This window comes from Necator americanus, chromosome IV (genome assembly GCF_031761385.1).
Source record: "Necator americanus strain Aroian chromosome IV, whole genome shotgun sequence".
Lineage (NCBI taxonomy): Eukaryota > Metazoa > Nematoda > Chromadorea > Rhabditida > Ancylostomatidae > Necator > Necator americanus.
This window is the reverse complement of record NC_087374.1, coordinates 11,508,326-11,530,873: the sequence shown is the minus strand read 5'-3', so window position 1 is coordinate 11,530,873 and position 22,548 is coordinate 11,508,326. Positions and strand designations below refer to the sequence as shown.

The window sequence follows — 22,548 nt, the reverse complement described above, 5'->3', positions numbered from 1 at the left end:
AAGTAGACATCCATAAATAAAGTATGAATATGCGATGCTTTCACTATTCTCGTACTCAGTTCATGTCAGATGATCTCAAGTATTAGTGTAAACAAAAACAAGGAAGCAACGGATGTTGCGCCAGCATTGATTACTGACTCGATCCATGGAACGTACGAAGAGACACGAGTGTAGACACCTGGAAAGGTTTATATAATCATTACATAGCGTGCAGCCGAATAAAGTCAAAGAGGAAGAACGTCAGACGTATAAAAGATGCGTGAGTTGCGGCAACGCGTCGCGCACACCCGGATGAACACATCTGGCAGCAGCTATGGTTTTAAAGTGATTTTTTTATGCTGGGAAATGATTTCGAAATATTTTCATAGTAATTTTTGCCGGAGGTAGTCCTTGATTAAAACAGGGCACACGAACAAATGAGTTGAAATTTTTTGTCGCAACCTTATGGTTTCACTTGGAAAAAGGTGAACGTTAAGGCACGTTGCCTAAATTTGTAGCCGTTACAACGAGAGAAAGTTCACCGGGATATGTAGATTGATCCACAAGCCCTTGGAGCCCTGCTGCTCCAAACGAGGTGATTCCAAGCTGTACCAGTCTTCCATGCCTGTCTTTTGCGAGCAGCGGTCCACCGCTGTCGCCCTGAAATAGAAAAAAATATTCCTGACTATCTCCATATCAATCCATATCGATTTCCAAAGGTGTGGAAATATGAACCTAACCATATAGATTAAGAGCAATCAATTAATAATAGATTTTTGAATTAGTACCGGTCCAGTTCCACGCATTTTCGATCCAGCACACAATTGTTTCTGAGTTATAGTTATAGCTCCTCGGGACACGAATTGCCATTCTTTTCTGAAGTGGTCAGAGAACGTCTTGTCACAGTATGTTAGATGACTATGCAAACTTTTCGGAACATTTAATTTAAAGATAACAAAGAAGTTAAACATGTTGGAAAAAATAGCAGAAAACTTACTGACATTTGCGAAGTGGAATAATTGGCAAAGATGTTTGAAGCATGACATCGCTAACACTCAGAGTCACCCCGAATATCGATTCACTAACTGAATAATACAGTATTTGAGCAGGAGTATGGCTATACTGAAGTTATATAACCGCAAACTGTAAGCTCATGCAGTACACTAGGTTTTCAGTTCTGAAGAAAAGACTTCACGGACCTATATGAAGCCCGAAACCTGTGACGATTCCCTTATTAGTTGATGAGAGAACTTCTGAATCGTTTTTGAGGAGGCAAACGCTCGATATGCCATCATCGAATAACGAATGTTTGCTCTGTAATGTTTGCTGCTTGATGCTCCTTATATTTCTTGAAGCCCAGCTTTTCTTTAGGTGTTTATCTTGATCTTGAGTCATGATTGTAAAAAAGAAGTAATTCAAACGACTTTAATATCCATAAAGCAGTGCGACGTTGGACTCCGATGAGCAATTGTAGGAACATTCTCCTTCTTTTATTCTCGAATAAAAATTCAAAGTGAAAGAACCGTCGTCATAATCGGATACCACGAAAAATCCATATTTACCCTCTACGTGCTGTCGTCGGAGGCCAGCGAAATATAAGTAAATCAAATGATAAAATAATAATTGAACAGATAAATAGGACAAAGGAAGTAATAATAATTAGTGAAAAAATAATCGAAAAGTGATGTCTTCCAAATCTTTTGTAACCTTAACGACGGCGATGTCGTTGAACATTCGATCAGCATCGTAGTCTGGATGTACAAAAGCACGTTCAACAGTATGAATGTGATTCGGATTACTGAGCGAATTGACTCCAGTGAGTATATATGTCTTTTTAGGCGAAGCTCTGAATAAACTCTTAGTGATCACCGAAATTGCGATAACAATGCAGCAATGTTTTGGTAAATATATCTGGAAGTATAGTAGGGTCTTTGCAAGCACTGTTTAGTAATTGTATAGGCCAACAGGGGTTCCAAAACCTCAACGATTACGAATTCCAGTAAAACGCGTTGGCGCATCCAGAGTGGATTGATACGCCGGTGACTTTATCCTTTTATAGTAAGGTCATGGTCAAAACGACATGAAGCACGGTGCAGTCACGTAAGCGGCTGCGCTCGAAGCGGTGCAGTGGAAATAGCTGGAATCGAGGTTGGAGCGGTTGTAGAAAGGGTCCCTTCTCGATCTTAAAGGCATCGCCCCACGAATCTGAGGATGTCCAAAAAACGGTCCGGAAGATGCAGCGCGTACAGAAGGCTCCAATCAAACTCCTTGTAGAAAATAGTGCGCCGGAACGCTAGAAGCCGTATCTTCCGGGCCGTTTTTTACGGCAATTAGGAAGAAATGGACAGAATCACCCTTTTCTCAATAATCTACGATCTCGTATACGAATGCTCCACCTGAAATCCGTACCACCTCAGATTCGTGGGGTGATGCCTTTAACCGCACCGCTTCGAGCGTAATCGCTTGCGCAACTGCACCGTGCTTCATGTCGTTTTGACTCCAGTGTACACGCTCACACTATGCAATGGCCCGCCGTGAGAATCCAGTACTCGTCCAAGATAGTTGCACCACATATTAGTCCGCTTCCTTCAGAGTCGTAGGAGACGAGAGCGCCCTGCCATGGATATTCACTGCGAAAATACAACCTCAGTGATGACGAGTTTATAATAAGAAGAAAGGATTTAAGTATTTTACTGTATAAGCTTACCTTGTGCCAGTTACAGTACCACCTATAACCCGAAAAAGTGAAGAATTAGGTGAAGAATCACAAAAACGTAAACAGATGATTGATTTCAGAGAAACTAATAGCAGCGTGCATAGAAAGAACATCACGTCACGTCAAGACGACATTTTCAGTCGCAATCAGAAATATATTGATAAGATAGGGGTGACTTACACTTGTGCACTGTAAACATAAGAGCGAGGTGACCAAAAGATGGAAGGAACGTTGGAGAGCAGCCGCATTGCTTCATGAACAATTTGCCAGAAAACTATGCACAAATTGAACGCCTAACCATCATTAAAACCATAGTGCTGGATTGAGTCGAAGGCAGTGAAAACGTCTGACCACATCGATTCACATTTTCGCCAAGTAAATGACATGTCATCTGAAGAACCTCGATGTCATTAGGAAGCGGCAGCCGCATTATTTTTGTTTTTTCCCCTTCCTTTTTTCCCTGTTGAAAGCTATCCATTACTTTTACTGGAATAGACTGCTAAGGAAATCTCATTCAATGCCGTGACTCGCTCGCAGACCCAGCGTGTATACAGGGGTGGTGTTCTAAAGTGCTTCGTAGGAAAAAAAGACCAATAACCGCCGTCTCTTACGTCGTTTTTCAGGATGATTAGGCGGAATTGAGAGTGACCATACTCGTGACAACAACGCTTTTTTTTCTGGAAAGATCCCAACATTGTCAATTCTGTTGCATGTTGCATTGAAGGAGCTAGAAGGAATTAAATTGGTACCTCACAATGTACAAGGGAAAAGGGCTTCGAGAGACCTGCCGGCTCCTTGTTAATTATGGTGCCAAACGAGATACCACGTCAACGGAGAACGTACTTCGATGTGAAATAATATGTTCGTCGATGACTTCACATAGGTTTGTAATTTAATCGTATACTTACTTAGCATATATAGTTCATTTCTATCGAAAATTGAAGACTAATCAATGGCACCAGCAATACAACCAACTAAGACTCGATAGCAGCAGAATGGATGTCTATCCCACCTGCAGCATAACATAATTATAGAAAATAAGAAGCGCCTTCCCCGGAACTCGTCAGTAAGGAAGAAAGGCGGAAAATCCAAAAAACAGGAAACAGAGAAAAACTCAAAATGAAAGGTGCGTACCGAAGTAAGCTAAAGAAATAAGGCAAAGCAGAAGCAAAGAAAAAGGAATTTGGAAAAAATTAAAACAAGAGAATTTTATTTTCGTTGTCGTAATTTCGTGCGTAGCAAGTGTAGAGGACAGTGAAAACAGGGAAATTAACAAATTAACTTATATATTAACGTATATTCGAATCGTGTCACTACACCCCCCCCCCCCCGGTCGACAATTTCTTTAAAGTTGACATAGGTATATATCTCATGACCCCCTTCACCTGGGAGGGGGCCTGTTCCTCCTTATCGCACCTATGGCACTAGCGCACTTCGGTCCCGCTTCAGGAGTGGACATGGAGATTCACTGGAGCACTCAGAGAACAGCGAACAGGATGGGACCTACCACTCGCCACAGGAAAAGTCTACAGAATGAGACGTCGAACAAATTATAAAATGAGCTCTACGAGATGGCTCGATGGCGTCTTTGAAGGCTACAACATTAATTCTGTTGGCATTTCCAGACTTTCTAAAGATTACCGAACTCGTTTCCTTATGTTTCTAGGACCTGTTTTATCACGGAGACTCGGTTTGGTGGCTGTTCATTAAAAAGTCCAAAAGCGATCAAATCGGACACGGAACAACGTTGCATTTTGATGGAATTACAGATCACAAGAATTGTGGGACTCATACTGCGATGCTTGCTCACCTTTTGAAGCGTCCGACTTTATTTTCAGAACCAAGAGTGGGAAAGCCTCATCAAGGGACAATGCGACATGACAAATTCAGAAAGAAACCGGGTTTGGGTCAGCGTCGACTCAAACCTCATTCTTTTCGCGGTGGATCTGCCACTCCTGTTATACGGCGTGATATCGAGTCAAGAAAAGTTATGGTGGCTGGCAAATGGAAATCCTCCAGAGCCTTTCAAGCGTTTGATTTGGCCCATCTCCTGTCTATATTTGTCATTTTGGCTGTTTCGTTACGTGAATAGTATTCCGTCCACTAGATGGCCATTAGATGGCTGCACAGCTTGGACAATGTTTCGATCTTATTCACGTTGTTATAATTGCCAACCTTTTATCTCGTCATTATCTCTTATGCGGATTTTCAATTACTCGATCTCCATTCCCGTATCGGCAATTGAGCATGTACTGATCGTAGTTTCTCGAAAGAAAAATTGTGTTCAATTTCCCCTTGATGTGATAACTGATTAGTCACTACTAGGTGTGTTAGTTTCTGGAGTATATACTACTTATGTACCTCCTACGTTGTAGAACGTCGATAGAGCTTACCGCTTCCACAATGTCACTATGAAATTCAAAATGGATGTTTCACCGTAAGATAGTGAAAGTGGAAGTTGCATTTGAGGTACAATATCTCGCTGCCGCGTGCGAAACGTCGAAAAATGGTTGGTAAAAGTGCGAGGTTTCACTTGCAATATTTTACGGTGAAACACCCTTTTTGAATTTCATAGTGACACAGCGAAGAAGGAAGGCTTCATCGACGTTAAACAACGTAGGAGTCACATATCAGTATTATATACTCCAGAAAACAATCACGCAGTTGATAACAATTAATCAGTTAACAGATCCAAGGAAATTGAATACAATTTTTCTTTCGAGAACAACAGAGGCTATTGTAAATATTATACATACTTAATTGCAGATCCGGAAATGGAGGTCAAGTAATTGAGAATCCGGACAGGAGATAATGATGAGGTAAAGTTGACAATGATAACAACGTGAATAACATAAAAACAATGTCAAAAATGTACAGCCACCTAAGATTGTGGACGAGATACTATTACATTAATTCATTCTCATTCACCTAACGAAATGACTACTCTATACAGGAGATGGATCGACATACGCTTGAAAGGCTGTGAAGGATTTCCATCTGCCAGCTAGCATAACTCTTCCTGAGTCGATTCCACGCCGAACCGCAGATGTGGCCGCTCCACCGCGAAAAGAATGGGGTGTGAGTCGCCGATGATCCAAACCCGCTTCCGATAGCGCTTTCTGAATTTGTCGGGCCACGTTGTCCTTTGACGGAGGTCTTCCATTCTTGTTTCTGAAAATAAAGTCGGACGCTTTGAAAGGTGAGCATGCATCGCAGTATGAGTTCCATAGTTCTTGCGAGCTGTAATTCCACCGGAATGCCACCGTTGTACCGTGTCCGATTTGATCGGTTTTGGATTTTTTTGATGAATAGCCACTAAACTGAGTCTCCGTGATAAGCCAGATCCGAGAAACGTAAGGGACCGAGCTCACTAATCCGAAGAAAGGCAGAAAACGCCAACAAGATTAATGTTGCAGCCTTTAATGCCGCCATCGAACCATCCCGTAAAGCCCATTTTATGATTTGTTCGACGTCCCTTTCCGTAGCCTTTGTCCGGTGGCGAGTGGGAGGTCCCGTCCTTTTTGCTGTGCGTAGTAGTGCCCGTTGAATCTCCATGCCCACCCCAGTAACGGGACCGAAGAAGTGCGTTAGTGCAACTACATGATATCCTATTGATCTAGTCCTTTCTTTGTCGATGAGATTCGCTATGAAAACGCTCCTGAGCTTCTGAAGCGCTGAAAGCGGGACTTTGAATCGGCCGACGAACTTCAGGAAGTTTTCCTTGACCCTTCTATAAATACGAAGCGTTCCTGGCGCTACTGATCGATCGATACAAGAATCGATTACTCTGGCCGTTGATTCCAAGCCTAAACGTGAGGGCATACTCCTTGTATCTTCTGCTCTTCTCCTTCGGTGATCAAGAAGAAAGATTGAAAAAGAAAAATCTATGACCTTTCATCTTAGCAAGTATTATACCCTTTTTCTTATAATTTCCCTCGTAAAAAATTGGGAGGGTTGGTGGGGCACTTTGCCGTCGATAAGCCGGAATGGCTATTGGTACCTGTGATCCTTGATCACGCCTTTTATTTCGTAATAGTGTCCCGCCCCGAACAGAGAACACCCAGAGGACACTATTACGAAATCACCCTATGCCCCACTGACCTATGATATACCCGCATATACGCCAAAGAACACTCAAATAACCTAAGGCTGCCATATGACAGCCTGTACATGCTAATCAATACCATACGAAATTCAAAACTCCACCGAGGAATTGTAGCACAACAAGTATCAAGTTCCCGCCGCCTCAACAATCTGATCCTATGCACATATGATTTATTTATACATACATATGTAGTCATTCGGATAACTAACATCCAAGATCTGAGCCTCTATTCAATGTGTTTGTTCTTAAGAGGATAGATTTCATGGAAATGAAACCAATAGCGACTTTTCACCACTGTACTGTCCAATGTTATCTCGTTCACTAGCTGACACAAATTTAATGCAATTCCACTTCTTTGCAGGACCTAGCTATGTGTTGGACAAACGCTTCCAATGGTAGAAGGAGTGGATATGTATTTCCACTATATTTATTTATTTATTTATTACGCTCAAAGGCGTGCCCAGAGTAAGAAGCAAGGAACAATAGAAAATCCAGCAACGAGAAGAGTAGAATGATAATAAGCAGGGATAAGTCACGCGAACAGTAAAGCAGGGGACAATTTAGTCATTTCAAAAAGCACATGAACTACATGATGCATTTTATAGCATTTATCCAACTTTTTATGTGATAGGGATGTGCGCCCAACCCGTGCATTTTTATCTTCCAGAGTGCATTAATCTCCCTGAATAAAAGATACTGAATACAGGGACTGAATAAGTTTCCCGTGAACCTCAGCTGGGCTTCTATCCTCTGCTTTGGAACTCCTTTTTACGCATCGTCGACTACTCCCACGCATCGATATCGGAATCCCCGCTTATTCTAGATTATACAAATTTCATATGCGTATATAATGTCAACGCTCAAGCCAGCAGAATCCCAACAAGAAATCAAGCCAAGGAGAATTTCTTCAAAAACCACTTTTTTGTTTTTTCTTCGATTTGTAACTGTGAAGTCACGGCCTCAACATGCAATCTAACGACTGACTGTTATTTGTTGTGCAACTAGTTCTATCATTTTGTCAGTGGGTTCATTATTTCTCGAGTGATCAACTCTGAAAGAGTCTGGTCTGAAACAGTGAGTATTTGTTGGAGGATTCATCCATGTGATATTTCATCGTTTCCAATCGATATCAAAACATCTCGACTTCACTAACCGTACAAGTTAGTTTATTTGCATGAAGGAGTTCTTGGTTCTCTTATCTGTCGTTGCGCTGAACGTCCCACCAATTCTCACTTCTAGTGATGGTTAACTGTGTTCGCAGTGTTTCACCGAGTTTTTAGATAACTCGATGCGAGGGGGCGAATATTTATCGCTCAGCTGCCGTATCTTCAGCGACCAGAGACGACACCTAGCGACCAAAGACAGTGTTTTATTTGCTGCCCTTGTACAAACTCTGTGTATTGATTGCTTGCGGGTCAAAATCAATGGGTGATGACAGTGGAGATGTTGATCTCCTTGCATTCCTAAGGAAAAATTACGCGGTTTGTGTTTTCATCATAAGAGAAATATTAGTTAAAGGTTAACAGTGAGTTGGGGAGATTTCTTATTAGTTCTACTAAAAGACGAAAACTTCACTATTCACATTTAATTCTTCTTCAAGATTGTGTTGCAATGAAATGATTATTTTGTTCAATCATTTTCATATTAAAAGCGTTCTACTACCTACGACCCAGACTTGTGTTTCAGGGAGAACTTCATGCACCAAATCAAAAATTAGGAGATGAGACAGAAAAACCTGAAGTGGCTGAAATAAAATCCTCGAAGCGATGCCGTGATGGGCCAATTTTTTCGCCCTGTGTTGTGAGTAATCAGCCACCATTTAAGACCCCATGACTTGTCAGTTCATGACAGCTGTAGGTCTGTGACGATCCAAGAGGGACTGTTCATTTCGGAGCTGTATCGTGCGCTGCTTGTTCGGCGTTTTTCCGTCGCACGATCTCTGAAAACCGCAAATATTCCTGTCGGCGAAGCTCTGATGGCCGCTTCAACTGTCCGATTGATCATAGTAAGATAGTCTACCGTATGAATTGATAGTTGTCACTACTGTTTCGTAAAATACAGAGCATCGATGCTACTGTCGGGCATGTCGTCTTCAAAAGTGCCTTCTAATGGGAATGGATCCAGGAAGTAGGTATTTCTAATTTTAGAAATAACAAACCACATGTTTAGTAATCTTAACTACTAGCCCAACCAAACTTTTGCTCTAGGTGTACAATTGCACCGGGATACGTACGGCTCCAAAATTAGACGTGCACTGGAGCAGAATTCCATTCATCACCAATCACAAAATATTCATCCGAACATTTCCTCTTCCTCACTGTCAGTTTTTAGGTCAGTGATTATGATTTGCACTAAATATCCTGGTCCCTTCTTTTGAAAGTTGGAGGATCTTGTCACTTTCAGGGATAATGTAAATGGAGACAGTTCACAACACATTTCTCCTCATTCAACGTTAGTCTCTTTTTCATGTTTTGTCTTTTCTTCTACTTCTGACTTTTGCAGTGCACATCTTGCGGAGCAGTTACTCATTTTCTCCCAAACACCGATATCTAAGAAGTCTTTCGATGACTACTCGACAAGTCACGAAGATGCATCAGCTGGTGGCGAAGTGTGGTTTAACCTACGTACATTCTTGCATTACATACGAAAAGAGCTCTCTTATTGCATTTGTGAACGCCCTTTTATTTCCCTCCGAATTGTCTCTTCCAACTTTTTATCTATCTGTTTATTATTTGAGGTCGCTCGGTTGCAGCACTCTTCAATATCAGTAGTGACTGAAGAGCTGCCCACTCAAATTGGTACACATCTAGGTTAGTATTTTCATAGTGCTTAATTCAGTGTCACGAACTCCTCTGCTGTTCTGTTTTCACGCAACAATGCTCAATTTGCAAATATTGAATAATATTGTTATGTCGTACGCGTTTTTTTTTCAGTATCATGTCCTTCAAGTGAAATGAGTGACATGAGTTCAAAAAATCTAATCGATGGTATGGTGGACTCCTATCGGCAAATGTTGGAACGGAGGCGTCTTGTGTACTGTCCCGACTCCATACGTGACATCCTCGGTGGAACAATGCCTGTTTGTTTTTAGATCTCCATCTTGAATCTTTCGTTAACGTATTACGTGAACTGCTGAACTATGCTGAAGTCTCCTGTTACTTTTTGTTTTTTTTTTGTTCTGTTTTGCTCACTTGCTCATTTAGACAATGAGGCCAGCATGCTACTACGGAGAGCGAGTAAGACATGATCGTGTGCGTCTTGATATCGCACTTCTCATCGAATTTTTGAACAGCGTTCCACCATTTCCAATGCTAAAAGTGGACGACAAGGTATTTTTCGAGCATTTCATACATATTTGAATGTTCCATCCATTTTGTATCGTGACCACTCTGCACGCGTTCTACCGCGAAACGGAAAGCTGTTGTGACATGAGAATAGGGATACGTGATTGAGAAGATTCTAGCTTACTGTTAAGGTAGCACTTGTGAAGAACTTTTCTATATGCTTTTCAATTCTTGAGAAATACTACATAACCATGCGTGCTGGAGGACTACAAACGAGCAGGTCGTTTTTTAAAGCTCATCCATGCGTCTCAGTTGTCTATAGAAAGTTCCCTTCACTTTAGGATATTCCATAATGATGGAACATATACAGATCTTGAGGATCCCGATTCTATAACTGAGGAAGCTAATAAAGTTACAGGAAAAGGCACGGATCGTGAAACATTGAACAAGTGAGACGAACTTTCGAAATTCTTTGAAGTCACTATAATATGGCCTTTCTTCACTACTAAGATATTGCATGCGTTTTCTCTGAGCCTTTGTTTTTTTTTTCTGCGTTGACTACTTGTTTGGGTATGTTATTCCCTTACAGGCTCTTCATACAACCTCTGAAAGACTTTCTACTCGAGCTGTCTGGTCCAATGTACCACAACAACATGACTGACGTGGAATTTTGTGCCTTGACAGCTATCTTGTTGTTTGATCCAGGTGAGTCTTTTCTAGTTAGTCCACTCGACCTATTTTTTTTTAACTTTTCAGTAGTTTTCAGGAGCTACTAGTCTATCCGAACTGGGTAGCCAGATTGTGCGAGAGGCTCGTGATAGGGTCTACAATGATTGGTTTGGTTTTTATGATAGAACCGGAGTTTGCGATATTGGACAACGTGTAGGCAACACTATGCTTCTCATTCCTGCTGTCAAAGTCAGTAGTTTTCTATTATTACTTCGTAACATTCATGACGTCCGAAACACTACCGTGATTTCTCGTTTCAAATGGAATCCCATCAATGCAAGTCTCCTCACTATAGAAGCATGGCTTTATTTATTTATTTTTTTGAGAATCACGATGTAGTTGTAGCATGTGGACGTATCACACAAAAATTTGCCGAGAAGTGCCCTCACTAAAGGTTATGTTCTTTCTTCAGACAATCGTGGAGACTGCGCAGGAGAACTTTCGTCTCATACAGGTTTTTGATCTCTTTCGTTATGACAAAATTCTAGATGAGCTTATGTATTTGGATGATTAGCTTCACTGTTTTTCTCTCGTTTTCCTAATTTTTATACCTTCAATTTGCTGCTCCTCTTGATTATTCCTCTATTTCTTCATAATTTGTTATAGTCTCTATCAAAAGATTAATTTTTTGCGCTGCGGAAAGCCAAAGTGTGAACTCGTACGTGCTATAAGTGGGCAAATATTTGCTCCTCAATAATTATTCGAAGAGCTCCTACACAATTGTGCAGCTCATTACATCAGCACCGAACACAATGGAGGTTCTATTGGTGCAAATAAAGGTTATGAGAGATTCGACCGCTATATCAATGCCCAGCTTAAGTTTGTCAGGTGAATTGTGAGGCCACATAACATCGTAGCTTTTCCAAGGTGACCCTTAACATCTAACAACACAAATACTGCTTTCCAAATTTCGCATTTTCCTACTGTTTTTTTTTATTTTAGGCTCTTACGGGGAACTTTGTTTATACAACCTTTTTCCTTTTGTTTGTGTTCTGATCACGAATTTCGATCGTTTTGCACTATAGAACTTAAAGCCACTCCTTAGCTATACTCACATGCAGAATTTTTTATTCTCCCAAGAGAATAGAGCTTTTCAATTGGTGGAAGTTTTCATTCTCCTTTAAGAGCGGATTGGGCGAGAGTTTCCTTTTTCCCTCATGTATTGTTTCATGGATCTTTTCCAAAACATTGGAGTGCAGCAAGTTCAGAACTGCAAGAGCTAAAAAAAAATCCCATTTTCTGTCGATTGACTTCACCCAAAACAATTGTTTTGAATAGGGGCATCATTAATGTACAAGTTTCTTCTAAGTTCTGAAGAGTTGCTTTCAAATGGTTTCTAGTACATTATAGTATGATCCCGCACGTGAAAGGTTTTAATTTTCACATACTTACTTTATTAACTTTATTCGTGTCTATTTGTCGTTGAATCTCTGTTTTTGTTCCCATTTTCTTCATTTTATTGAGAGCCTGTATCCATTTTCTTTTTTTTCTGTTTCACATTTCATACTGTAAATGATTCTGCAATGTGTTTAATTCAAAATCGGGTCACTCATGTGAGTGCACTTTATGGCAGTATTGTCGTTTTTCCATGCATATGTAGATTCTTATTTCCATGATTATTTCCAATTGGTTCAAATGAGCATGTCCACTTTATGCAGAAGTTGAATATAAGATAAATATGAACTCACATCCAGTGCTCTTTTTTCCTCGGGTCTTTTCCTGACGAGTACTCACCTTTTTTCTGGCATTATCTGTGTTAGTAACCAATCGATTTCCTTAGTTTTTTTTTTCGTCTTCGTTATCTGTTCCCAGTACCGAAGCAATCTCTGTGGGTTATAGTGCCACTTTTTCGTATGGGTGCAAGAATGCTTTGATTTCACAGCTGAGAGCGTATCAGTTTCATTGAGCAAATTCTTACCATCAGTTTACCATCCAATATGTCACAAAAAATGGTTGTCAGTTACGCAGTAAGATGTTGTGCTTGAACGGCTAGTAATTGAAGATGAGGTGTTCATAGGTCCAAGAGGTACTGTCTATAATCTAACGGTCCGAAGCACCGGTGCAGTTGTGTAAGTGGTTCGGCGCTGTTGAGCTGACGATTGCGAGCGACTCGAACTGCAGGGGTAAGCGAGCGAGGGTCCCAGCTTGATTACAACCGCGCAGCTTCGAAATACGCGGGCATCGAGTTGTTGGAATTGTTTTTACACCGATAAAATGAGAAACAACCTTTTCGAAAAAAAAATGTAACATCCTTAAGAGACGCTGGAGCAAAATAATGTGGTGGAATTACAACTGCATTCCTGCATTACACTACTGTTAAATTGTTATTTTTATCATATGCGTTGTATAGATTTTTTTGTGATGGCAATTAGGTACATGTATAGTCGGGTCAAAACGATATGAAGCAGTTGTGTAAGTGGCTGCGCTCGAAGCGGCGAGGTTGGAATCGAGGTGGGACCATCGCGAACCGCAGAGATGCGTAGCGGTAGCGCGGATCCCTACACGATCCCAACCGCTACACTCCACCGCGCCGCTTCGAGCGCAGCCACTTACGGAATTGTCCGTGCTTCATATTGTATTGATCCAACTATAGCTTTCACCCCCTCAAATTCAATGTAATAGGTTTAGTTACCTAACGATATCAAGAGAAATATTGTGGTTTAGGTTACTGCTTACATAATGGGGTAGAGAATCAAAATGGCAGACGCTGTTAGACAGGTACGTAGGATTTCGTGTTTTTTTTCTTTTTTTTTAATCTAAATAACGTGCAAGATTTGCAATTTTAAGAGAAGTTATTGTTGGAATATTGCTGTTTTCTGATGACTTTCGAGTTTTTTTAAATCGGAATTTGGTTTAAAAGACGGGCTTGAAGTAACTCATCCGCAACTTTTCATATATTAAGTAGCAGTACATTTGCTTGTAGCTCCATGAATTCAAAGTCAGTGCGGTAATGTTAGTTTGCACTAAATCTCTTTTTCAGTACTTTTTCGCACGTTTTTGTTTACGCGTACTATACAGAGGTGGTATACAATTTACCTCGCCCGTAAAAGGCATCACCCCACGAATCTGAGGTGGTGCAGATTTCAGGTGGAGTATTCGTATACGGGATGGGAGACTACGGAGAGGGAGGTGATTCCGTCCATTTCTTCCTAATTGCCACAAAAAACGGTCCGGAAGATGCGGAGCCGCACAAGGCTGGCGCGCTCCAGTCGAACTCCCTGTAGAAAATAGTGCGCCAGAAGAAACTGAAGAAGTATCGTCCGGCCCGTTTTTTACGGCAATTAGGAAGAAATGGACGGAATCACCCCCCCTCTCCATAGTCTCCCATCCCGTATACGAATACTCCACCTGAAATCCGTACCATCTCAGATTCGTGGAGTGATGCCTTTAATGAACCTATGTTTTCCTTTGCAGTCCGATTACTATTCCTCTGCTGTGTTATTGCTTCTATACAGACTCAGTTGAATTGAAATGCTTTTATGTTGTTATGGTATCCATCACGTTTTTAGATTTTCTATAGCAAATGCGTTTAGAAAACGTCCTATAGGGAGAACCGGCTCCGAATAACGCACGTATTGTTACGACCTCCGTTTAAGTATTGTAGAATATGTGCGATGCAAAGAGCTGCTACTGATTCTGTTGATGTAGAAGTGCAATGCGAAGTGGTCTTAGTGTGAAATTATTGTATACTATTAGATATTATTAGATATTAGAAAGATTTGTCTGTTGTAAGAGGGAGAAGCAGCAACTACAAGAGCAACTAGATCAAAAAGGTGCTTTCTGAATCCGCTTAATGGAAAGTCTATTTAGGGGTTCATCTGTCCTTTTTGTATGACTGATCTTGGCGATTTTCCTCGATTGCAAAGTCATGTCGATACCGTCCATCCCGAAAGAGGTCAAGATTTAACCGAGACTGTCATCGATAATGTGAAAGGTGAGGCTTTTTTAGAACCTCTAGGAACGGTCACTGAAATTTTTCACTTAAAAGCTATAGTTTGGTGTACTGTTTCATTTGGTGCTGATTACACCAATAAATTTGTTTCTGTATTTATGTAAGGGGCGCTTAATTATGACATATACTTCTTCCAACACGATAAATTTCATCTAGGATTTTTCGACAAAGCGAAAAGAGGTATGAGGATCCTCGATGCAAAAATGACCGCGGAATTGTCACAGGTAGTCAAAGTCACAAAATCATATTCGGAGGTCAAATAAATCAATCAGCATTTGAACTGATTCTTTTCTAGGTGAATATTGGTGTTTCGAACAGTGTTGCTGATCTAGCCAGCATGGCATCAGCAGTTCAAGAAAGGGTGAATGAGAAGGCTAGAGTCACACGCCCTCCAGCGGTTATTCGACCACCTCCTGTTAGGGCAGAGATTGGTATGATCGTGATGCCTATAATGTTTGCGGTGGTAAAATCGTGGTGTTGATGCAGGAGTAACGCGGTCCAACACAGAGTACTTTCACAAGGTTAGGGATTCTTCGGTTAATGAAAGCGCTGTAAGGACCAATATGCTGATAATTCGACTTGATCGTCTCATCAATGAGTGCCCTGTTGATCCAGCGAAAAGAAAGGGTGAGTTCTTGAACGTAGCTGTGGGAACCTTGTGTAATACATGTGTTGTTCTTGGGCTTCATTCCCTCCTATCCTTTTCATGTATTAGATTACCTCATTTTGGTAATTCAGAGTTTGAACGGGAAGTAGTACCATGGTCAGCTGATTCGGAATCGTTGCACTGCACACGGTGCGCAACGAAATTCAGTATAGCGAGACGTCGCCACCATTGCCGCCTTTGTGGTCGCGTGATGTGCCATCAGTGTAGCAAATTCTTGTCTTTTTTATCTGCTAGTAAGTGCATTTCGATCCTACTACTACCAGTAGATATTTATTCATTATTCATTTTACGTGTTTTTTTCCACAGTAATTGTGGTTAAAAAAATTTTTTTCTTTCGTTCTCACCAGCATTTGGTTAGCACTGAAACATCACGAAAAAAGAATGGTTAACCCGAGAAAACTTTGTACTTTGTTAGTAATCAGCAGTTCTAATGGGCTTTTTTTTTGGAGTTTTATATTGGAATATGATTTCGCGACAATTTGTTTCTGATAATTCATCATTATTATGATCTTAAGATAGAAAAGCAGTAAAGATTAAGGATAAAAAGAGAATTAGTCTTGCATGAGTTTTGATCCCATTCCTAATAACATTGCCAATAACTTTAATAGAATTGCCTTGTTTTTGGTATCAGAGAAGCAGTATTTACTTTCACTTTTTACCTAATTTTTCAATACACTACATTCTCAGACTTTCTCATTACTGATATGTACATATCTGTTCATTGAACTACTGACTTATTGGAAGAATGCTGGAGCTGTTTCTTTAGGAAAGCTGACGAATCCTGCTTTGGCGGCAGAAATGTTGAGCGGCGACAAAGCATCTACTACTGTACAAGTATCTCCATCTCATAGTCGCCGTCTTTTGGAAATGACGCAGAAAACTACTGGAAAGGTGATCTCGTTCATTGAAGGCGCCGTTTCAAAGATGCAGACGACGGATGGCAGTGAAGTCAGTCTCGGCTCACTACTCCAGCAGGTAGACCAACGTCGCCTCAAACCCCGTGCACGGGATGTGGTTGTGACGTGTTGGTGGCTGGTACTCTTATTGCACCTTTTCACCTTAACGTTAGTGGTTGTTCCGGGTGTTGAATCTATCCTTGGTTAATACGGACTGACACACACTTTGTGGCTTCGTCGTCTCCACCATCTATTAAATAAGTCGATACCTCGTATACTCGTTTTAAAGGATGCTAACGAATGTCTGCGAGTGTGCGGATCATGCATGGCAGATCTTAGTAGGAGGGAACTGATGATGGAGCAGCGAAATCCACCAATACTCGCTGAACAGTATGAAACACTCGATCGGATGATTGCAGAAGCTTCAGCCATGGTACCCAGCTACTCACGTATGGCTGATAGTATCAAGTGAGTTCACCCTAGTACGGTAGAGTCAAAATGACGCAAAGGAAGATGTAGTCGCGTGAGCGGCTGCGCTCGCAGCGGCACGATGGAGCGTAGCGGTTAGAATCCAGGGAGACTCTTATTATCACCATCTACCACTGCAGCTCGCGATTATCCCTCGTCGATTCCAACCGCCATTTCCACCGAGCCGTTTTGACCTTCTTAATTAGATTTTTAGCAATGATTATGTGAGGAGAGGCGGGTGTAGCGCAGTCGGTAAGAGGTTTCGCTTTCTCCACAATCGAACGAAGGTTCGATTCTGCGCTAGTGCTCACCAAGTCTTTCATCCCTCCGGGGTCTATAAATTGGTGCCAAACTTGTCCGGGAAAATAAAAGCACTGACTTGACACATCTTCTAGCCGCCGCAAGTCATTGTTTCGGTCACTTTACTTCATCCTTTATCCTTATTACCAGTCTGAACGTCTGGCTAAAGCCGGACTCCAGACTTTTTGTAGTGTTCGCTTCGCTCGCCTTCACCGATCAATAAGAAATAGCAGTAGTGACTTTTTTCGTGAAGTTACAATTGTTTTTTTCTTCTATCAACACTTTTTTTCCATTTTTTTAAACTCAAAAATCTAAGTATAGATGAGAGATTTCATGATTTTCTTCTCAAACGCGTCAGTACTATATTTGGAGAGCAATCAAACTTAATTTTACATCTATGTTTCTCTGAAACCTCCACAATTTGGAAACATTATTCGAAGTATGAGTTTTCTCGACTCTCAGCAATTAGTACAGAATGATGTGCTAACATGAAATGAAATGAATCATCGTAGTGATGAAGATAAAACTCTACGTCAGACCACGTGAACGTGTGTTGGCTAGTATTGTATCTAAGCAGCCGTTTGCATGGGTGCTTCTACTTTTTGAGGAAAGGATGTTAGCAGCATCAGGGAACTATGCTTGGAAACAGGTATGCGAATGAGTCATAGAAACTCATTCTATCGTTGGGACATCCGCGCACCTATCCGACGCCATGTTACCCGTCTCCCTCTCTTTTTGGAACTTCGTGGCTGAGACACACACCGACGCATACACGTTGAAGAACGGACGTGACAGAAGAGGCCCGTTAATATATAGCCTGATAGTTTGCAAATTTAGAAGTGTACATTCGCGTAAAAGTTTATTTACGCTCGCTGACATATGACAGAAACTAATTAGGGCCATCAAAGCCAACATGCATAGCAGCGTATTTCTGGACAATGATGGAAGGGTAGAGTGTTCTCCTATCAGGTGCATGACGATGGTTTGGCACCCCACCGGTGCAGAGTTTTGCATCATTATGGAGTATTTTCGTGGCAGACAGACAAAAGAAAAAAAAAAAACACACACACGGACTAAGCGCGTTATTATGTGGGCATGATGGGGGATGTGCAAATCAAAGCACGTGCTCCTAAAATTGTTCAAAACGAAGTCACAGTTGTTCTTCTATTTCTTTTTGTTTTGTTAGCAGTAATGATCCACAATGCTATGATTTTAGTAACGGTGAGACTATGTATACACTGGCGGCTGCGGAGCAGGTTCGTGGTCGCCTTCTTCAGAAGCAACGCGACATTGACTCCCTCAGGTTAGCAGTCGTTGAGCCTAATTTTGTCACATTAATAAGTGTGGCTTTTACAGTCAGACCATAGCCGCTGAAGCAGAAAATGAACGATGTGGTGTGAGAGAAGCACAGCTAAGAAAAAATATTCGATTTACTTGTCTTCAAACTCTACAGGTATCCTACCACCTACTTTTGTTTTGTTGAATTGGAAGTGCTTTTTCTAGGGTATGGTTTTGTCAATGGTTTCGTTGCCGACAGAACAGCAGTACGAGAAACTCGTGGAAGCTCACAAAAAGGAAGTTGCTAAGCAAATAGAGGAATCCAGGATGCGTATAGCAAGTGAGAATGTTGGCGTTCGAGTGCGTTTCAGTTTTCTTTGGGCAACCTTTTATTAATTAAACAACCCTTGTTTACGTTACTTTTCAGGCATGCTCCTCTTTTCCGTCCATTGTTTCCAGAGATAAGCCTTTATTGAGTGCAGTACATGAACGCCCACGAAAACAAACCGACGACGGTTGGACACCACAACAAACCAAGTAATTTTTTTGCACCATTGATATTAATATACTCTGCTAGAGTTTAGGTTGAGTGTTTATTCCAGTAAGTCCTATGATGAAAAAAAGGCGTCTAGCTCACCAGGGAGGGAATTCTCATTCCAGAATCCACGAACTGTAGTTTACTGCATTTTTTGAGTCTTGGACTGAATAATATCTAAATCAAAATCTGCTTACTGCTTTTAGCAGTACCCTTTTATTTTATACGGAATACGGCTGCAACGTTTCTTAATTTTTTATTGTCTTACTAATCGAGAACTCTCATTAACTTAAATAGTAGTGCTTATCTGCTTAATTTAGTGCACATATTGCATATTAATAAATTCACTATTTCATTTTTTTTAATCTCTTGCAGACCATAGAACGCTAGCATTTCGTGTTTCCAACTACTGAGTCGGGCTCAGGGAAAAGGACGGCATAGTTTTTCCCTTAATTTGGTTAATAAAGGGGCTATTAATCAGTAGTCATCTGTTTTAGTTTTTTTTAAAGTAGTCGTTCAGTATCTAATTCTGTTTTCAATTACTGGTAGCGGCGTTTCGGGCAGTTAAGTAAGGGATCCCAGAAAATGACGAGAAAATGGGGTTAAATGCAATTTCCCTATTCAATTATTGATTAGTTAATGTGAACGGAGAAAAAGTGCACTGATTTTATACATGTAAGTATTGGAATGGTACCCCACTTCTTATGTTTTTAAGATTTAATTCATTTCCGACATATCTCCTAAATATTCTGGGATTAGCAGTAGTTGGAAAAAACTAGTTCATACCCACTGGTCACTTTAAGGTAAGACTTCGAGTTCCATATGAACACTTAGGGGCCAGACAGGATAATTGGAAATAAATTCGGCTGCAATTCCTGTAACATGTGAAAAACCACTTGTACGTCAAATCGAACCTTATTCAGAGCTTATAATCCGTTCATGGAAGAAGAAGACAGGCTTCATCCGATGTTCGAGCAGAGAGATATTATTAAAGGGTAAGTGAGTATGTGAAGCTTTTGAAAAGTCTTCAAAAAAAAGTTTGCGTGAAGGAAAAATCTATCCTACAACAAGCCACATTCACTCATGCTTATTACAGATATCTGGCTCAAGCAGCCACGGCAGGTCGCCTCGAAGAAGTGGAGATGCTCGAGCGAAATCTGCGAGATCTTGAAGACGAAATGCTTAAAATGGGTTTGATATCTCCGACATGACAGGTCTTGTCCGTGTTCTACGAAGTTGTGGACCAAAACAACTGGCGACGAGTCTGCCTCCGCCATGTGCAACGAGCTTCCCGATTCCCACGTGACCACCAGTGCATTCCAATTTCTTCTGTGTGCCTGCTTCAATTCTTCACCCTAGTACATAATTTCCCACTGGTCCCACTTGTAAAACACGTATTTTTTACTCTTCCCTCGTCTTTCCTGCATATAAGTTGGCTAAAATCTCAGCGATGCTTGTGACTGTACTTTTTATACGGAATAATTTCTAACTACAGTATAATCGGTGACATATTCATTCAGTGTTAGGAATAGAATACGAGATCTTTTGTGTGATTCTCCAACCCATACACTCACCTAGTACAAAAGCGAGGTTAGCGCATTCAGCCTGCAACAAACGCCTTCTTATCATTTTCACATATTTCTCAAGTAACCTTAGACGATTCTCTTCGGGTGGACCTCCAGAGATTGTGCTGCATGTATACTATATTCTATGCATTTGAATCCTGATAAATTATGAAGATGCTTAGCTCATGAAGATTTTTCTTCACACCAATACGATATGAATTTGTCACGCTTCTTGCCTTGATTATTTTAAGAAACAACACAATTTTCCGAAAAATTGCTTATTTCCTTTCTATAAAGCTTTAAGCCGAGTCAAGGAAAAAGAAGTTGAGGAAGTAATCCAAGAAACCGAGTGACTTTATCCTTCCCGTTATTGACTATCTCTTACGCTGAAATGATCTAGGTTGGGCTAAGGATGCGTCAACCTCCCCGCTGGTGAACTTGTAAGTTAGAAAGGAGTGACCCGACACAAATGTGGTACGTTTTCCTCGTAAATAGTCGGTTATTTTCTTCCTCTTCTTTTTTTTTCTTCTTTCTTTTTTTTTTCAGCAGCTGTGCTCCATGCTTTTGGAATTAAAAACTAAAATTTTTGCACTTGTAGATTGCTCCAAATGGATGTAGTGTAATGTTAGAAGGTCGATAGCTCGACACCGCATAGTCCAGACGGGCGCTTCTGTCTAGTTTCCACTAGGAGAATATGGACTTGATACCTACTGGATTCTGCAGACAAAATCATATGTAGCATATGTGTTCATGAACGTCTGGAATTCCGCACTGAAGTCGAATTTTTCGGCAGCTAGTCACTGAAGTCGAATTCTTCGGCAATTTCTTCCTAGTGGGAAATTGATTTACGCCAAGTTCTTTGAAATTCGTCGTTTATAGGTTACTTTTGTAACTCTTTGTCTTGGCAAGTTTTATCGGACTTTTCAGAAGATGCTTTGTCTATCCGGTGGTGGAACAGCTGATGCTACAGTATACTTCCAGCTGACCGAATTTGTCTCCCATCTTGTCACCTGCGTCAAGCTCTAGTGGATTCACGCGTAATATCCAGCTTATTGCACCTGTGACTAATTTTCTAATTACTTCATAGTTGCGTCATGTACACGACAATCTGTACGGATTTCTCGTCGCTCTCGCATCGTTGCACTCCACACTGATTAACAATGCTAATCACCTTAATTATCCTCGGATAATTAGTCACTCGGTTATAGTTGTTGAGCAACGTTTGAGCACAGCTGCCTTTAGGAGGGCCTGCCTACTCATTCCGACATGGTTCGGTGATCCATAACTAGGTCAGTGGACGGCTTACTTCCACGGCTGGTACTTTTCTACGTTTCTCCTTCTCGATTTCTCTCGTGGGTCTAAGAAGCTCGTAGGCTTCCTTTTTTTAAAAAAAAATCAATTTATTTTTGATAGTGTTATTCCTACTAACCTGGATATCCTCAGTCATAAATATTAATGATAGTGTGGTATGGTTCTTGGTTTTTAGACATTTGATGTACGACTAATTTGTTTTGATCAACAGTAATAATGTTATGAATGATTGGAAGAAAATAGCAATGTTAAAATGGCAATGTTTTTTTCTAGCAAGGAACTTTTTTAAGCAACAACTGTTTTTTTAAGAAAAATCATTAATTTGTTTGAAAATCCAAACTCAGTCATCCCAATCAATTTGAAAACTTCTGGGAATACATTCAGATTCCTTCAGAAAGGAAAATAAAATTAGAAAATTGCCTTCTACCTATTTACGTGAACCGGAACATTTAATTTTTAAAGAGTAATGCAAAGAATTGTGTATCCACTGTTCGCATCGTTCCCTTGAAGAAAAGTGAGTAGTTGAGTTGGTCGCTAGATTTGTCCAGGTCGAACGCATTATTCTGCAGCGGTGACGCAACAGAATCGGGCACTGCTAATATGCGTGCGATACGCTGCGGGGCTTCGATTGTTCGTGACTCTTCGACCCTTCCACTCAGAACTGCAATCATCAGTATCGCGGCATTCGTCATTGTTATCGCTAGCGCTTGCTCGTGTCTCATTAATTTACGGTCAACTTCTGCGCTGTTCCTAATGGAGATGC

General features: G+C 40.9%; 4 protein-coding genes across 7 annotated transcripts; 3 read left to right on the top strand and 1 right to left on the bottom strand.

Moving 5' to 3' along the window:
* Nucleotides 1-65: 65 nt before the first annotated feature.
* Nucleotides 66-2,951, bottom strand: RB195_000966 (uncharacterized protein; the record flags this gene model as incomplete). 2 transcript variants are annotated; one of them, XM_064197532.1, is made up of 9 exons in its annotated part: nucleotides 66-178; nucleotides 522-639; nucleotides 768-855; nucleotides 977-1,064; nucleotides 1,179-1,293; nucleotides 1,687-1,825; nucleotides 2,496-2,609; nucleotides 2,687-2,708; nucleotides 2,876-2,951. In XM_064197532.1, the coding sequence occupies 9 exons, from the start codon at nucleotides 2,949-2,951 to the stop codon at nucleotides 66-68; spliced, it is 873 nt and encodes a 290-aa protein (XP_064053412.1). The 2 variants fall into 2 exon arrangements, with proteins under 2 accessions (XP_064053412.1, XP_064053413.1); XM_064197531.1 differs by lacking the exon at nucleotides 2,876-2,951 and having other exon boundaries at nucleotides 2,687-2,808.
* Nucleotides 2,952-3,450: 499 nt separating this feature from the next.
* On the top strand, nucleotides 3,451-5,488 carry RB195_000965 (uncharacterized protein; the record flags this gene model as incomplete). Its single annotated transcript, XM_064197530.1, has 4 exons — nucleotides 3,451-3,578; nucleotides 4,362-4,476; nucleotides 4,534-4,602; nucleotides 5,462-5,488. The coding sequence occupies 4 exons, from the start codon at nucleotides 3,451-3,453 to the stop codon at nucleotides 5,486-5,488; spliced, it is 339 nt and encodes a 112-aa protein (XP_064053411.1).
* A 2,736-nt stretch (nucleotides 5,489-8,224) lies between these two features.
* RB195_000964 (uncharacterized protein) lies at nucleotides 8,225-13,501 on the top strand (the record flags this gene model as incomplete). Of its 2 annotated transcripts, XM_064197529.1 has the most annotated exons (16): nucleotides 8,225-8,281; nucleotides 8,487-8,600; nucleotides 8,658-8,805; nucleotides 8,862-8,927; nucleotides 9,008-9,131; nucleotides 9,204-9,251; nucleotides 9,303-9,408; nucleotides 9,538-9,610; nucleotides 9,734-9,879; nucleotides 10,004-10,129; nucleotides 10,276-10,364; nucleotides 10,426-10,533; nucleotides 10,674-10,789; nucleotides 10,851-11,002; nucleotides 11,226-11,267; nucleotides 13,478-13,501. In XM_064197529.1, the coding sequence occupies 16 exons, from the start codon at nucleotides 8,225-8,227 to the stop codon at nucleotides 13,499-13,501; spliced, it is 1,539 nt and encodes a 512-aa protein (XP_064053410.1). The 2 variants fall into 2 exon arrangements, with proteins under 2 accessions (XP_064053410.1, XP_013299005.2); XM_013443551.2 differs by lacking the exon at nucleotides 13,478-13,501 and having other exon boundaries at nucleotides 11,226-11,327.
* A 9-nt stretch (nucleotides 13,502-13,510) lies between these two features.
* On the top strand, nucleotides 13,511-20,120 carry RB195_000963 (uncharacterized protein; the record flags this gene model as incomplete). 2 transcript variants are annotated; one of them, XM_064197527.1, is made up of 14 exons in its annotated part: nucleotides 13,511-13,531; nucleotides 14,624-14,747; nucleotides 14,922-14,989; nucleotides 15,061-15,196; nucleotides 15,252-15,392; nucleotides 15,504-15,665; nucleotides 16,199-16,323; nucleotides 16,618-16,796; nucleotides 18,313-18,399; nucleotides 18,453-18,549; nucleotides 18,600-18,734; nucleotides 18,802-18,911; nucleotides 19,833-19,904; nucleotides 20,006-20,120. In XM_064197527.1, 14 exons carry the CDS (start codon nucleotides 13,511-13,513, stop codon nucleotides 20,118-20,120), a joined length of 1,572 nt encoding a protein of 523 aa, XP_064053408.1. The 2 variants fall into 2 exon arrangements, with proteins under 2 accessions (XP_064053408.1, XP_064053409.1); XM_064197528.1 differs by having other exon boundaries at nucleotides 16,199-16,380.
* Between the last annotated feature and the right edge of the window lie 2,428 nt (nucleotides 20,121-22,548).